Source organism: Cibotium barometz, chromosome 51 (assembly GCF_041138505.1).
Source record: "Cibotium barometz isolate CiBa-2024 chromosome 51, ASM4113850v1, whole genome shotgun sequence".
NCBI lineage: Eukaryota > Viridiplantae > Streptophyta > Polypodiopsida > Cyatheales > Cibotiaceae > Cibotium > Cibotium barometz.
Genome location: NC_141096.1, coordinates 21,152,854 through 21,169,471, shown reverse-complemented (window position 1 = coordinate 21,169,471; position 16,618 = coordinate 21,152,854). Strand labels below are relative to the sequence as shown.

At 40.6% G+C, this 16,618-nt stretch overlaps 1 protein-coding gene across 1 annotated transcript; it reads left to right on the top strand.

The window, feature by feature from the left end:
* The first annotated feature begins 11,959 nt into the window (after window positions 1-11,959).
* LOC147609415 (pentatricopeptide repeat-containing protein At5g27110-like) lies at window positions 11,960-16,051 on the top strand. The gene is made up of 8 exons (XM_086787961.1): window positions 11,960-12,550; window positions 12,716-13,182; window positions 13,372-14,354; window positions 14,490-14,937; window positions 15,300-15,307; window positions 15,403-15,531; window positions 15,783-15,872; window positions 16,014-16,051. Exons 1-8 carry the CDS (start codon window positions 11,960-11,962, stop codon window positions 16,049-16,051), a joined length of 2,754 nt encoding a protein of 917 aa, XP_086644087.1.
* The last annotated feature ends 567 nt before the right edge of the window (window positions 16,052-16,618 follow it).

The window sequence follows — 16,618 nt, the reverse complement described above, 5'->3', positions numbered from 1 at the left end:
CAATATATGCAGTATAGTAGAGCAGGTGCCTTGTATGCACAATGAGGATTGCGATGGTCGTAGTAGTGATTGCATTCAACACAAGGCATTGCGCTCGTCACTTTTATAGGCATTGAGGATGTTTGGTTTTGAAGGTTTTCATCCTCTCTTACAGATGTTGGCTGTAAGGTTTTAAACAAGGATGCATAAAATTCTGGGAATGTCAATTCTGAGACCAATCTTTCTTTTGCCATTGCTTCACTTGTTTAGATGAAGAAGATCTCGTAACATGATCATCTTCTAGCATGTTGTCATCTAAACGTACTGCTTCTTTACAACATTGATCGAATGTTTCCGGATTGGATACTATGATCAAGTTGTGTAAGCTGTTATTCTTCAAGCCCATCATGAAACATCTCCTCAATTGAACATCGTTTAATTTTTCCCATGACTCATAACGTGAGTCCAAGAGTTTTATCCGAAGGATAAAATCTCTAATGGATTCATTGGGTTGACACTCAATTGGATAGAGTTCTATTACTGCACTCCATCGATCACCTTGTCTAGAAAGGCCATGTATAAAGAAGGCTGATTTCAAGGTTTTGAAGTTGGTCTTGATCATCGGCATCAATGCGATGTTCAACTTATGTACCTTAGTGGGGCAGTTGGGATTTCCAAAGGCTTCACATCTGTGTTCAAACACTTAAATGAATTGAACGGGGTCTGTTGTTCCATCATATTTGCCCATAATTTTGGAAATTTGTATGGCTATATTTTTGTATGAATCATTGAGGCCGTATGTGAGGGCTCTTGTTGGAAGAGACTCAACGGAGTCCTTGGGCCACCCCACTTCTTAGACTACTTAGTATGTCCAAGGTGTGGGCATCCAAGAAAGGGTTGGTATTTATAGGACTTGAGAGAATGTTAGGCAAGGGACCAAAGCCTGGTGTGGGATTGAAGTCATAGGGGGTGTAAAACCCGATGACACACTTGTTATAGGCATGGCCAATGGCATTGGGAGAAGAATTTGCGGCATAGATCTCAATGGCTCGAAGATGTCAGCCATTGGGTTTAGTTCTTGTGTGACCCCTGGCAATCCCACCATCGTGGGGCCACGACGGAGTGCCTAAATGTTCCTTCATGAGCAATTACAGTGTTTTTTTTTTTTGCTTTTTATACTTTCCCAGAGCCCGCGTTTATAGCCTCAAGAGCCTTGGTGTACTCTTTATTAGATCAAATAGGTGTCCGTTTGCCCTAATTAGCTTAGGCGCTATACGCACGTGAACGTTTGGGAATGTTCATCAAAGATGGGTACCTGTGCCTGTGCTTCAACAACAAGGATACTATGATGGTAAGTCCATCATATGGTTGCCAAAATCGAACAATGTGAATAAAACCTCACCATCAACTTTAACCCCAACAACTTCACCTAAAGTTCGATAAGAATGGAGGCCCAAGTGACAAACAAAACCACTCTCGTGCATTCAGCACCAACACAAGAGCTTGTCTATTCCACCAAACAATCAGCAGTCTTCCCTACTGCCTCGACATCATTTCAGCAACAAAATTAAGATCAAATACGGGGACTTAAGAGCACATCAAGAACAATATAACAATGCTCTTGTCACCCCTGTGGAAATGATAAATGATCCATCCTAAGCATGTGCAAACACAGTTGGTCAGTCTCTGCAGATTCACATCATGACTTTCACATCTTGGATCTTCACGTCATGGCTTTCACGTCTGCAAATTCACGTCATGACTTTCACATCTGCAGATTCACGTCATGACTTTCACGTCTTGGATCTTCACGTCTGCTCATTCGCGTCATGACTTTCACATATGGTCTTTCACGCCTCAGTGTTTCACGTATGGTCTTTCACGCCTCAGTGTTTCACGTCTTAGTAGTTCACGTCGTGGAGAAAAAAAAATCGAGGTCAAAATTTGCAAATTCAAGGAGTTCCATCTCAAGGCTTAAGAACCTACACTTTCACAATTTAAGTCTCATCATGGATTAAGCCACATCACACAATAGCCACTATATATTTGTTAAGCTTATTGCTTATTATTCTTTTGGCTAAATTAATGTAGCAGGCAGCTGCTCCATGAGTACAAATCCATACTCATGCACTGGAGAACATTTGCACCAATGCCTCACCATCAACAACTTCCAGGTACATCTCTGGATGGGGGGGCCATGGTGGGCGAAAGCCTGGTCAATGGTACAACCCATCGCTTGGAATTTTCCTTCAAATTATAAACCTCTTCAAATGATGCCACCATCTTCACAAATCAATGATCTCCAATTCTTAATGAAGATATCTATATTAGCCTCACAAGTCGACGTAATTCTTTCAAGCCTCACCAACAAGTGGCTACTTCAACAAAGAGCAGTTCAATAAGAGTCTATATGACTCAATTCTTGTATTCATGTAAATCTGCTTAATAAGAGCACTTAAATATGCATAAAAACATAAAAAGCACATGGGTAGAAGAAGATAGGATCAGGTCCTACTTAACAACATTTGACAAGAATCCTGCCACACAAAGGGACATCATCACAAGCCAATTACTTCAAATGATGAATGTCGCTTCAATGAATCAAATGAGGAACTGAGAATCATCATCTCATTCTAATGATTAAGTCTACGTTCCTCCGGATCCTTCTCTCTTCTCTCCCATTATTAACATCTCTTAGTGTCCCCACTAACAAAAATCACATGTAACCTTGCCGATGATTGCCAATAACAAAGTGAGCCAAAAGAAAAAAGAAAAAAAATGGCTCTCACAAATATAAAAATGCAATGATTCACAAAAACCCCCCACCCCGTTAGGAATTCCCAATACACCACTAACCTCTTCATTCATTAACTAGCTTTTCTTATTCCTTCCGGAGGAACACAGACCATTGAACGTCATTCAACATCAAAGCCATCGACAAAGCTTGTTCATTCTCCCCACACAGAAGTCTTCAATCAACACGATCACGAGGACGCGATCGTCATCAGGAAGGGGGGAATGTTAATCTAATTCTAGGATTAATAAGAGCTACTGCCATTATCTTACATCAAGAATTCATGATAGATACACCAAAGGGTCATACATTCAAGATATCAAGCAATAGTGTCCAAAGCTACAACTTGGACGGGTGCCCGTAATGGTGTGATGGAGTATTTATGGCAATTCTCGCTTCAAGAGCATGTGGTAGCAAGACAGGATGAAGTCCTAAGTGATATACTTCATGTATATATTATGAGAGTAGTCATTGTAATAGCATTAGGCCTCTTATGAGCCTAAAGTGCCCGACCAACCACAATTTAAGTGAGTGTGAACACTTATGGCCATGCATATAAGTGAATTTCTCTCATAATAGAACATACTTTCCCATTGTGTAATTGAGTCTTTTCTCTTGCTAATCCTCTTGCTAATCTCTCCCTAATGCATGCTAGTGAGTGTGTGTGAGTGAATTGAGGTGAGAGGAGGGACGAGAATCCGTAGTGCAACGCGGTGGTGTGACAACGCTCGCGGGAGACGCGGTGGAATTACTTCTCAAGGAGTTGTAGAGCTTGGAGACCTTGAGGGTTACGAGCTCGGCCATTGGAAAGATCCTCATGACAGTTGTGGTTCACCAGGTAAGTTCTTTTTGGATGTGTTTCAAGGAGGGTTAGGGTGAGCCTTAACAACCCTTCATAAATGACCCCCAAAATGGACAAATTGACAACTTATGAGTATCTACTCATTGAATGCTCATTAACCTTAATGAGTTATATAAAAAAGTGATTAATAATTAATTCAAAATTAATCCTTTCACTAATCTTTCCCTCTTTGTACTAATCAATTAACCACCATTAATCCCTAATTAATTCACACAATTGAGCACATCATTGCATAGAGCAAGGGAATGCTAATCTTTGTGCATCAACAATTGTGTGAATTAATTTAAAATAAGATATTAATTAGGCTCTTAATTATAGTCTCCTCTTTTAAGGTAAAATTAAGCAAAAAGAGTCAAATTTCTCTAATTGATCAAAAATTTGATGTGATAGGTGTTTTGATGCATCTAGATGCTCTTAAAACACTTAAAACCCCCAATTTTGACTACTCATATGGTCCATTTAGACCCAATTAATACATTTTCTAAATTTTTAGCCTCTTGAATAAGATTAATTATCCTTAATGACAAAAACCAGTCCATTAAGAGAAATTAGTCAAATTCAAGGGTTTTTTATGGTTTTAAGAAATTTTTTAAAAGATTAAGTTACTCCTAATGCTTGCTAACACTCTAATCCAAACAATTTCAACAAAAACATACAATTAAACTAGAATTAATGATCTTAGATCTATGTTTAAACTAAAGAGAGCTAACATTCACTAAAAATTTCATTCTATTGCATTGTTTGACGCAATAGAAGTCTAATACAAACTATGTGCAAGCCCTAAGAACATGAAAAACCACAAAAACAACAACAAAAACAACCAATTAATCTAAAATTAAGCAAAAAACATTCTTTTCAAAAACAAAAAAAGAGAGATATTCTACACCAAATCTCACACAAATCACCACCAAATCCACATCTTTTGGGGTTATGCGTAGATTAGAGACAAAACGATGGAAAAAGCCAAAGGATGGCGCCCCGGAAGCAGCGCCAAAAATGTTATGGCTCACCCTAACCCTCCTTGAAACACATTCAAAAAGAGATTATTTGGTGAACTGCAACTGTTGTGAGGATCTTTCCAATGGCCAAGCTCGTAACCCTTGAGGTCTCCAAGCTCTACAACTCCTTGAGAAGCAATTCCACTGCGTCTCCCGCGCACGAGCGTTGTCACACTACCGCGTTGCACTACGGGTCCTCATCCAAGACTCAATTGCACAATGGGAGAGTATATTGTATTATGAGAGAAATTCACTTATATACCCATAAGTGTTCACACTCACTTAAACTATGGCCAAACGGGCACTTTAGGCTCATAAGAGGCCTAATGCTATTACAATGACTACTCTCATAATATATCCATGAGGTACATCACTTAGGACTTCATCCTATCTTGCTACCACATGCTCTTGAAGCGGAAATCGCCATAAATACTCCGTCACACCATTACGGGCGCCCGTCCAAGTTGTAGCTTTGGACGCTTCATATCTTGAATGTATGACCCTTTGGTGTATCTATCGTGACTCCTTGATGTAAGATAATGGCGGTAGATCTTGTTAATCCTAGAATTAGATTAACAGACACGATCTCATTTTAAGAAGAAAACATATATCTTACAAACAACAAAGAGATTTTACGTACCTATACACGAAAGTGTCCCTAGTGTCCTACTCTAAAATGCCACCAACTAAGCCAACTATCAAGTTTTGCAATGCTCTTATCTGTAACTTTACCTATTGCCCACTAAGCACGATTTTTTCTGAACTGTACAAGAGCATCATCTTTTATCTTGCATGTCCTCCACTTTTCACACATTGCAATGTAAACCTCTCTATAATGTAAGAAAATATATTTATTAGTATGAACATTAAGGCTATCTCTCCAATGAAAAAGGTACGAGTGTTTTTTTCCAACCATCTTTTTGCCATTGTTGTAAACCCTATGAATAGCATTCCAATTGGCTCTTGCCTCATCAGCCCATAAATCCACAAAAAATTACTGGCTTCCCTTATTGCTCAATCATCATAACTAAACTTAGATTCTCCTATAATAAGACCTGTGCCTTTTCATCTTCTTCCTTGAACTCACATGTAGCAATTGTTAACAACTCTTGGATACTGAAAATAAAATTAAAATATAAGAGAAGTGCGTAAGGGAACTATATTTGGACACTAAAAACAAAATTAAAATATGAGAGAAGTGTGCAAGGAAACTATTACTCAGTGAAGGCTACTAAAAATGAAACTACTCACAAGGGGTCATACACATGTATGGCCATCGTATGCCATCCCTCAATTCTATGAACATGATCAAAGCAAACCCAAGAGTGTTACAAATCACCATCACTGTCAGCATCCATTCGATCCACAATGTCCACCCCTGAGCCTGGTCCTGTTGTTGACATCTTAAATATAAAACATCTCTCATCCAAATTTTGAGCTTGTAAGGGGAAACGACTGCCGTGGAAGAATGCAAAATGACTTTTTCTCTTCAGTTCCAAGATTTCTTCTATCCCTTCATCCTGTGGTGGTCGACTCTACATGACCATTTGCTTTAGCTTGCACAACAAATATATCCATAAACACCGTGTTTTAAAATTTCCAACTATAATACATAAAAGTACTAGGAATCACTTACTTTCTAAGCTTCAACAATCCTTGGAGCTCTTGTGCCATCTCAGAAAACTCTTTCTCAGACACGTGTTCTCCCACCTTTCTATCTTCATCTGTAAATGCTTTCAAAATTAATTCCCTAGCAATAATCATCTGAATCTTTCTCGGACCTGCATTGTGGTCCATGTTAACTACTCGAGCAACAAGATCTTTTGTGTTTCTCAAAGCTGATCTATACATCCCCTTTGGTACCTCATGTGTATGCACCCCTCGTTGTATGAACAATCTGTTGTGGGAAATACACACACTGAGCATATCCAAAGTTCCCAAAACTACCCATTGCCAAAGAGACCTTTGGAGGAGACTTCAATAATTTCCCTTTCCAATAAAGTCTATTTGGAACCTACGAGCAAGAAACAAATATCTTTCATTCATACACTGATAGGTTCCACCACAAAAACTTTTTTTAGAATAAATGTTTTGTTGGATCTAGTTTGTGTCTGTGGTTTTGTCCATGCATTTACATCATACTTTTGTTTTATTCCCTCCATCCTTTTTCCATTTATCAATTCATAAATACAATTCTCGACACAAAGCTTGGGTGGATCAGTCACTTTACCTTTGTATTCACATTCTTCCACCAACTTTCTGAGGAGATCAGTGTATGGGGAAGAGTCCAAATTATTTGGAATGCTGACATTGGTTCTTGAAATATAGTCTTTGCTTCAATATCCAGGATAATGTTTTCATCACATGATCCTTCTTGTCTGACTTCCTCCATCAATTACTTTGTGAAATAATATCACTCTATCAAAATTTCTATGTGCACAAAAAGTTAAAAGTTTCACTTTATTATAGAAAGAAAAAGGGAGTACTACTCACATTTGGAGAGTTGAAACCCCTACTTTGTTGTGTTATATTGGTGTTGCAGTGTGACCTAGAAGACTCTGGGTTGCTTTGATCTACTCTTGCTAAAAAGCAAGAAGATAAACTACATTCAAGTATGAAATGTTTCTCACTGTCAATCCCTTTATAGACACGGGTTGAACAAAGAACTTGATAAGTCCCATCCATTTCAATCAATGCCTCTAACACCACATCATGATTGCAATTAAGCTTTTCTTGTAGCGTTTTATGCAAAGCCACAGCCTTTCCATACATGAAAGGAACTTCAATAGAAGTTGCTCCAACATTTCCCAAGAAAACCTTTGTAGACCTGCAACAGTAATAGATTGATGATTTATTTCACTTTTATTTCATTTTGATATCTTATAAACCTCGCATATATTATCGATTAGTTATAATTCATTTAAAACATTGCTATATGTTATTTAGAAAAAATATCAAAATAAGTTTTTTTATTTTAATTCAAAACTAATATTTATCAATAATGATAAAAATTTCTATTTTATGTGAATAGTAATCTAATCTTTAAATTAAAAATATGGTATAACATGTAACATTCCACATGTAATGCCCACACTCGGGCATTGACATCTTCATATATATATATGTGTGTGTGTGTGTGTGTACACACACACATATTTAAGTTAAAAATATGGTATAACATGTAACATTCCACATGTAATGCCCACACTCGGGCATTGACGTCTTCATATATATATATATATGTGTGTGTGTGTGTGTGTATGTACACACACACATATTTATGTGTGTGTGTGTGGCTCTCTTGTGCATGTCGGCTATGGTGAATTCTTGTCTAACTTCACATAGAGCTATAGCATGTATTGAGTCGATTGGAACCAATACACATGACAATGTATCCACACGAAGAATGCTCTGAAGAAGGAATTTGGGCATCTCTCATTGCAAACTCACCACTTGCCAATATGTTAATAAGCCTATATTTCCTACATTGTGAACCAACTTTATATGTCTAGCTACATATCAAAAAAGTTTTAATGTGTCAAGAGAAAATGTGTGATCTTACTTTGCATTTGGAATATGCACACGAGCAATCTCTGCAAGCTTAGGAGTAGTGAATCTACTTGCCTTTTCACCCCAACCTTGGTAAGAGATCACCTTCTTGAAAAACGTTTTGCCATGATTGTGTGTTTCTTATTGTCAAAAATGACTTATATACAAGTGACTATTTTTCACACTAAAATGCTTTGGCCTCTATTAATTATCTTAAGAAACTACATATATTAAGTCTATAGACTTTCTTATATAAGTGATGGGAAGATTTGGATAGCCCTAATGGCAGTCAGCTTGTTGAGGTAGCATGCTAAGTGATAGGTGATGTAGAGGTGCTTCATGCTGGCCTCCATTTGTTGTGGATGTGGCGTGGACCCTTCAACATGAGGTAGTTATTGGTAGAAGTAGTCCACACTTTGTGTTTGGCAAAATGAGTGCCTAGAACCCATGGAAATAATTGGCATGGGTAGATGGATGTCCGGGACGTCTTGGTGATGTCTTGGTGTAATAGGACATTATGCTCGGATCTCATTGTGTGATGCCTAGAGATGAGGCATTTTCTTGACAAATACATCATCCAAGATGAGGTTTTGTTGATGGTGAATTGGAGTCAAAGCAAAGGATATAGGCACGGAAGCTCAAGTGAGATACTTGCAAGGTCAAGGATTCTCCAGGTGATGGGTCGTACCATGGGCCATGCGTGTGCCCATGGTCCCTCCATCCAAAGATGTATCTGGAGAGTTGGCATTGACGAGGTTAGGTATGTGTGTTTGTGCATGCCATGAGATGTGAGAAGTGAAAAAATTGTGATTCTTGTAGTGAAATATGTAGGTGTTATGCATGGGTAATGGGTGGAAGGTGTGCCCATGTGGGTGCACTTCTCCAACACAACTTCTTTCTTTGACTCTTTTTGCTACTTTCACATTTACTTGGCATCCCTTTCCTTGGGGTGTCAAGATTAGTAGCTTGTTAGAGACATGGCAACAAATTTGCATGTGGTGGTGCCCACAGTTGCTGCAAGGGAGATGGGTGGCCTCTGTGGCTTGAAGGGATTCGGTAGAAACATGGTGGACTGAGAATGGGTAAGCTATGAGGCACAAAAGGATCCTATTGATTGTAGAAAGGTGTAGACAATGGGTCATATCATGGGAAATGTACCTAGACGGTCAATGTAGGTTCATGAAAGAACAATGCTAATGTGTCTATTACATGTAGAGCCCATGGATATTACAGGTGACATGAATGGGCATCATGCAAAAGGTGGGAACATATAGAAGCTTCTTCTAGTGAAAACTCATAACACTTTTCTTTCTTTGTCAACACTTTGCATTTTGATTTATTCAACTCTCTTCTCAAAGTAGGCCTATAAAAGATTAGGCAAGAGTCGAGGCTTGGCTTGGTATGGGGCTTGGTATGGGGCTTGGTATGGGCTCAGACTTACCAACCTGCATTGGTGCCAAATATGCGATCGCTTTCATAGAAAGACGTGACAAAGGGCTTGTGGGAAAGCCATTGTGACTGGATCAACACATAATCTCAAAGGACGTCCAAAACCTTCTATTTGGCATATCTTCGAAGGTGACCACTTTGTGGCTATGGAAGTATTTGACCATGCTATAAAGGTTGAGTTACTGAATGACGAAAGTTGGGACTTCATTGAGATTGAAGACCAACCGCTCTTTGCTTGTCCATTGGCACCTCCTCTAGGATGATGATAATGAACTGGAAGAAATGACATGTGGCGATAGTAGTGGGATCAGGGACCTTGGCATAGTAGAGGTCATTGAAGTTCTTCATTCAGAGCTACAGCTCTGTGGTGATGAGGGGTGTGGGGCCTTCAATGTAGGGAAAGTTATAAACAGGCCCTTTTTCTTCCATGCACAGGAACTAGCACTAGGACCACCTACTTTTGATTTGTGAGGTGAGTGCTTCACATTGAAAGAAGAGAGGAGAGTTTGACAAAAAGGTATAAGTAGGTATAAGATGGTAGAAACAGGCAACATATTGAGGAATTTATCTTTAGGAGATGCAAATTTGACAGCTACTATGGGGAAGCTAGATTAGAGCAATTATTGTACTTGGAGAATTATTTGGAGAGCATGGATTTATGGGGTTTGATTGATGGTGATAATATATTTGAGCCACAAGAACCATAAGCACCAACTAGATATGAAGTTACTGTTTTGGTAGCACATAGTCATGCTATTGCAGCTTATGAAGGACAAAGGAAGGAGTGAGAGATCAAGAACAAGAAAGTGATTTATCTAGGACTCTATCTTCTTCAACTTTTATTCCACATATAGAAGAGTATGCTACAGTGAGGGAGATGTGGCTTGTTTTTAGAGATGGATGCACTTTATAAGAACATGACATGGGAGCTAGTGCCTCAACTAAGAGATAAGTCAAAACGTAAAAGCTTTGAAGAAGCTAAAGGGAGCAAAGAGTAGCAAGTTGCAATGCTTAAACAGATGGATGCACTTTATAAGAACATGACATGGGAGCTAGTGCCTCAACTAAGAGAGAAGTTAATCATAGGTTGCAAGTGGATTTACAGGATCAAGCATAATTCAGATGGAAGTATCAATCGTTTCAAGGCTCATATAGTGGCCAAAGGGCAAGCTACTAGACATGTCCCTTGAGCTATAGAATTGGATTCCACCAACATCCTATACCCATGCAAGGAGGAACTCTTGTGAAGGTGATGATAGTGACAATGAGGAGAACATCCTCAAGCTACTAGACCCTTAAGGATTGGATTTCACGAGCATCCTATACCCATGCTAGGTGTAACTCTTGTGCTTGTCTCATTAACTAGCTCCTTCTTGTACTAATAAAGGTTAGACCTTTTGAAGTATGCACCAACATCTCAATTTCATTATCAGAAGCTCCCATAGACCCACCTAATCCTCCCTTATCTACACTGAACTATTTGAAGTACTTGGCATAATACACAGCCCATCAATTAGAGATGCAAGTATATTTACATTTAACTATATATATATATATATATCCTCCCCTGTGCAAAAAAAAAACATCCACAAGCTACAATATAATCCTTTGTGCAAAAAGAAAAATATTGGTATTGCAACCACATGAATATTGAATAAACGACTTTTTTCAAAATTGTATCCACGATTGGTTTGCTCCCCCTTACACGATCTCAATGAGAACCATTTAGGTGAATAAAAAAAAAGAATAGCCACTCTGGTTTTCTCTTCAGAGGTACCACAGCCTTTGCCCGAGGGCATGTGCTGCATAGGCAGTGGAGATGTCTTCTTGTCTGAGAGAGGGCGCTAATGGAAGCACTACTTGTTCAGGATCCTTGCCAGTGGTGGGACAACGGAAAAGAGCAAAATATGTGGTGGGTGCCATTTCATTTCAATTGTACAGAGAGAGAAAGATCCTCAGCTGTTGGTCGCTCGCCTCTGCTGCCGAAACTGAGCCAAGCCTCGGTTTCCTGCAAACATACCCACATCGACTGACGATGGACATGCTAAGACTCTATAAAGCAGACGAGCCTTATGGCACGAGGGCAGCGAACCGGTTGTGATGTTGGTTGTTTTAGTGTTCTCTGGGAGATACTTGGCTTAGGGGAGCCACTCCCTTCTTTCCAAAGAAGGGATGCCTCCCCTCCACCCTTCGAAGTTTGAGAACTTTGTATGCCTCTTGCACAAGTGCAGAAAGGAGAAAAACCTAGCCCATGCGCAACACTTGCATGCCTACATTCGTGAAAGTGGCTTGGAAGCCCATCCATCACTGGGGAACCACCTTGTCTCGATGTTGGTGGAAGTTGGAAGCATGTGCCATGCCCAGCAAGTCTTCAATGGGCTGGTGTGTCGGGATGTATGCTCATGGAATGCCCTCATCACAGGTTATGTTAAACATGGGGAATCAGAGCATGCCCTCACCCTCTACAATAAAATGCAGCAGGATGTTTCTCTACATCCAAATGGGTACACTTTTGTGGCCTTACTGAAGGCTTGTGCTACACTGAAAGATCTTGAAAGAGGTCGCAAAATACATACTGAGATTGCCACAAAGGGATTGCTGGAAACGAACGTTTTTGTTGGCAGCACCTTGGTTGATATGTATGCAAGATGTGGCTCCCTTGCAAAAGCACAAGAAGTGTTTGATAAACTCCCAGTTAGAAATGTTGTCTCATGGAATACACTACTCACAGGGTACGTGGAACATGGGCATGCTGAGGAAGCACTCAGCTGTTTCAAGCAGATGCAATCTTGTGGCATCTCTCCAAATGCTGTTACACTTCTTTGCAGCTTGAAAGCTTGTGGTAGCATTGGAGCCACAGACCAGGGCCGTGAATTACATGCTGAAATTTCCAGACAAGGCTTGGAAAGGGACCTTGTGGTTGGCAGCACCTTGGTCGATATGTATGCCAAATGTGGCTCCCTTGAAAAAGCACAGGAAGTGTTTGACAAGCTTCCGATTCGAAATGTAGTGTCATGGACGGCAATAATTGCAGGATATGCTGAACATGGGTGTGGTGAGGAGGCCCTGTGTTGTTTTGAACAGATGAAACACGAGGGAGTCTCTCCGGGTTCTGTCACATTTGTTTACAGCTTGAAAGCCTGTTGCAACATAGGGTTTGTAGAAAAGGGCCAAGAAATATATGCTGAAGTTGTGCAAAAAGGGTTGGAAAGAGACCTGGTGGTTGGCAGCACCTTGGTTGATATGTATGCTAAATGTGGCTCACTTGCAACAGCACATGAAGTGTTTGACAAGCTGCCAGTTCGGGATGTGGTCTCTTGGACTGCACTCATGGCAGGATATGCAGAGCATGGGCATGGTGAGGAAGCACTCTACTTTTGTGAACAAATGCAACGCGAGGGCATCTCTCCAAGTGCTATCACTTTTGTTTGCAGCTTGAAAGCTTGTGGCAGTATAGGAGACACAAACAAGGGCCGAGAGATTCATGCTGGCATTGTTAGAAAAGGGCTGTTGGAAAGAGACATTTACATTGGCAGCACCTTGGTTGATATGTATGCCAGATGTGGCTTGCTTGCAGAAGCACAGGAAGTGTTTGACCAGCTCCCAGTTCGAATTGTAGTCTCGTGGAATGCACTAATTAAAGGATATTCCGAATGTGGGCATGGCATTGAAGCACTAAACTATTTTCAACGGATGCAACATGAGGGCATCTCTCCAGATGCTGTCACACTTGTTTGCAGCTTGAAAGCTTGTGGCAGCATAGGAGCCACAGACAAAGGCGAAGAACTATATGCCGAAATTGCTAGAAAAGGGTTGGAAACAGACATTGTTGTTTCCAGCAACTTGATCAATATGTATGCAAAATGTGGCTTATTGTCAAAAGCGGAGGAAGTATTTGAGAATCTCCCATTTCGAAATGTTGTCTTGTGGACCGCACTAATTGCTGTATATGTAGAACATGGGCATGGCAAGGAGGCACTCTACTGTTTCAAACAGATGCAACATGAGGGTGCCTCTCCAGATGCTACCACATTTGTTTGCAGCTTGAAAGCTTGTGGCAACATAGGAGCCACAGTCAAGGGGCAAGAAATACATGCCGAGATTGCAAGAAAAGGGTTGGAAAGAGAGCTCCTCATTGGTAATGCCTTGGTTGATATGTATGCAAAATGTGGCTTTCTTGTGGCAGCACAAGAAGTGTTTGGAAAGCTTCCTGTTCGAAGCACAGTCTCTTGGACTGCACTAATTGCAGGATACAGTGATCATGGGCGTGGTAAGGATGCAATCTATTCTTTCGAACAGATGCAACATGAGTGCATCTCTTTGGATGTTGTCACTGTTGTTTGCATCTTGAAAGCTTGTGGCAGCATAGGAGCCCGAGACAAGGGCAAGGAAATACATGCTGAGATTGTCAGAAAAGGGTTGCTGGAAAGAGACATTTTTGTTGGCAGCACCTTGGTCGATATGTACTCTAAATGTGGGTTACTTGGCGAAGCACAAGAAGAGTTAGACAAGCTTCCAGTGAGAGACATGGTCTCATGGACGGCACTAGTTGCAGGATATGCTGAACATGGGCGTGCTGAGCAGGCACTCTTTTGTTTCGAACAGATGCAATCTGATGGCATCTCTCCAGGTGTTGCCACATTTGTTTGCAGCTTGAAAGCTTGTGGCAGCATAAGAGCAACAGACAAGGGCCGAGACATACATGCTAGTATTGCCAAAAAAGGTTTGGAAGAAGACCTTGTGATTGGCAGCACCTTGGTTGATATGTATGTTAAATGTGGCTCCCTTGCAACAGCACAGGAAGTGTTTGACAAGCTTCCAATTCAAGATGTGGTCTTATGGAATGCACTGATTGCAGGGTATGCACAGCTTGGAGATAGTGAAAATGTTTTCCTTATCTTTGACAGAATGATAGGAGTAGGTATAAAGCCAGATCTGGCTACATTTCTTATTGTTCTTAATGCATGCAGTCATGCAGGTCTAGTAGATAAGGGCCAGATGTACTTTGAGGCCATTAGCAATCACTATGGTTTCATCCCAACTCTTGAGCATTACACTTGCATGGTCGATTTGCTTGGCCGTGCAGGCTGTATTGATAAGGCAATTGCGATGATAAAGAAGATGCCATTGCATCCTGGTATTTTGGTGTGGCACACTGTGTTGGGAGCTTGTCGAAAGTGGGGCAATGTGGAGCTTGGAAGACATGCCTTCGAACATGCAATAAGATTGGATGAAAAGGACGTTGCATCTTATGTCTGTATGTCTAACATCTATGTGGATGCTGCCATGCAGGAGGTGGTGAACAAGTTTGAAGCAATGAGTGTGGAAAATATAGCATAAAAGAAGCCAGGACATGGTTGCTGCCAGGACACTAGTGTAATTGCGCATTCCTTCTTGATGCCATAATGGAGAGACAGATGAGGTGTAGGAAGTGAGTCAGATTTTGTGTTCGCCTATGTAAGGTGCTTCTTTTTCAAGATAATGATAAGATCTATCACGTATCAAACAAGAACCTTGCATGGAGGAAAGTGCAGTACTGTACATAAGGAATTTCATGCATAAGCAGCACTGCCATAAACAGTCCCTGGGTGGATAGACTATTCGCTGGACTCATTGAGTTGTATAGTATGTTTGCATTAGTCTGCTCTTTGTTACTGTGGTTCCACAGGCTGGGAGGTTTTTGCTCCTGCCCTTTGCAGAATATAGTGATAATGTCGGTTGCTTATGCAGTCAACCTTTTTTGTCATTATCGTGTTGACCCAACTGCTTAGGTTCCACACAGCTCTATCTTTATCAGGAATTTAATAGGGTGAACACTGAACAGGCAATTGTATTGGCAATTCAATGGATTGAGCAGGTTGACAGATTACAAGTTAGTACAGATCCAGATGGGAAAGGTGGTAGGTATTATTGGCTGCTGAAGTGTAAGTGTAATTGCCATTTCAATTCTTCCTCCTTTCCATTAAAAGTTGGCAACACCATTTGTTCTGCAATTTAAGGAGTGTAAGAAGCTCCAAATTGCCATTTCAATTCTTCCTCCTTTCCATTAAAAGTTGGCAACACCATTTGTTCTGCAATTTGAGGAGTGTAAGAAGCTCCAAATTCATATTGTCGTTTTATTCTCATATTGTGTGATATTGGGCATTTACAGAAAATTACAGGTTGCTGGAATTTCTGAGATTTCATTTTTTAGTGGCTCTCACACTCACATTTGGCATGCTTATTATGGTGGGATGGTTGGGTATGATGGATAGTTGGTACATATGCAGTTTTCAGCCCTTCACAGTCATATTTTCCAGCCATGTTTTGGGGTTTGTACGTATGGATATCATGAGTATGTTCTATGGCTTTTACTGGGGTGTTGTTTTGGCGTTATGTGCAGGAAATTACAATGAAGAGTTTATGGATGGTTACATATGAAGCCTGGAAAGACATGCTCATGGATTTTAAGGTGGGAAGGGATGGAATGTAATGAAGGGTTATTTTAATACCCAAAGTTGAAAAAATTAGAATAATACGCAATATTAGGTAGCACATATAAATACGGCTAAGGGCTTATAGAAGAAAAATTCTGAATCATTTGTATTTTCGACCTATGGTCATTTCTTGGATTATATTGGTACCACCATTTGGGCTTTCATGGGAGCTGGTGTCAGATGCACAGCGGAAATGAAGACAACTGCTGTAGAGAGCCATACACAGATGAAAGAGAGAGAGAAGCTAGTGTAACTCTGCTATATACACCAATAAAATCCCGGAATACAGAATACAGAAAGTGTGAGGGCAAGGGGCCATTTTATATGGCCCTTGGCTGCTGGTCGGCCAGCCCAAAGTCAGCCGATTGCTGCCCTGGTTGCCCACGACATGTAGAAATACCCAGTCGGCCAGCAGTATGGTACAGTCGGGCAGCACAGACTCAGTCGGCCAGACACCTGGGGGCAACCGACAGCCCACACAGCTCCAAAAAGAAAGGGGAAAAATACGGAG

What these genes read in the sequence shown, in the direction of transcription:
- LOC147609415 (XM_086787961.1), top strand. Translation starts at nt 11,960, where the DNA reads ATGTTGGTGGAAGTTGGAAGCATGTGCCATGCCCAGCAAGTCTTCAAT. An exon ending in GGCAGCACCTTGGTTGATAT is followed by an intron (nt 13,183 to 13,371) that starts GTATGCCAGATG and finishes ACTTGTTTGCAG; the next exon opens with CTTGAAAGCTTGTGGCAGCA. An exon ending in TATTATGGTGGGATGGTTGG is followed by an intron (nt 15,873 to 16,013) that starts GTATGATGGATA and finishes CGTTATGTGCAG; the next exon opens with GAAATTACAATGAAGAGTTT.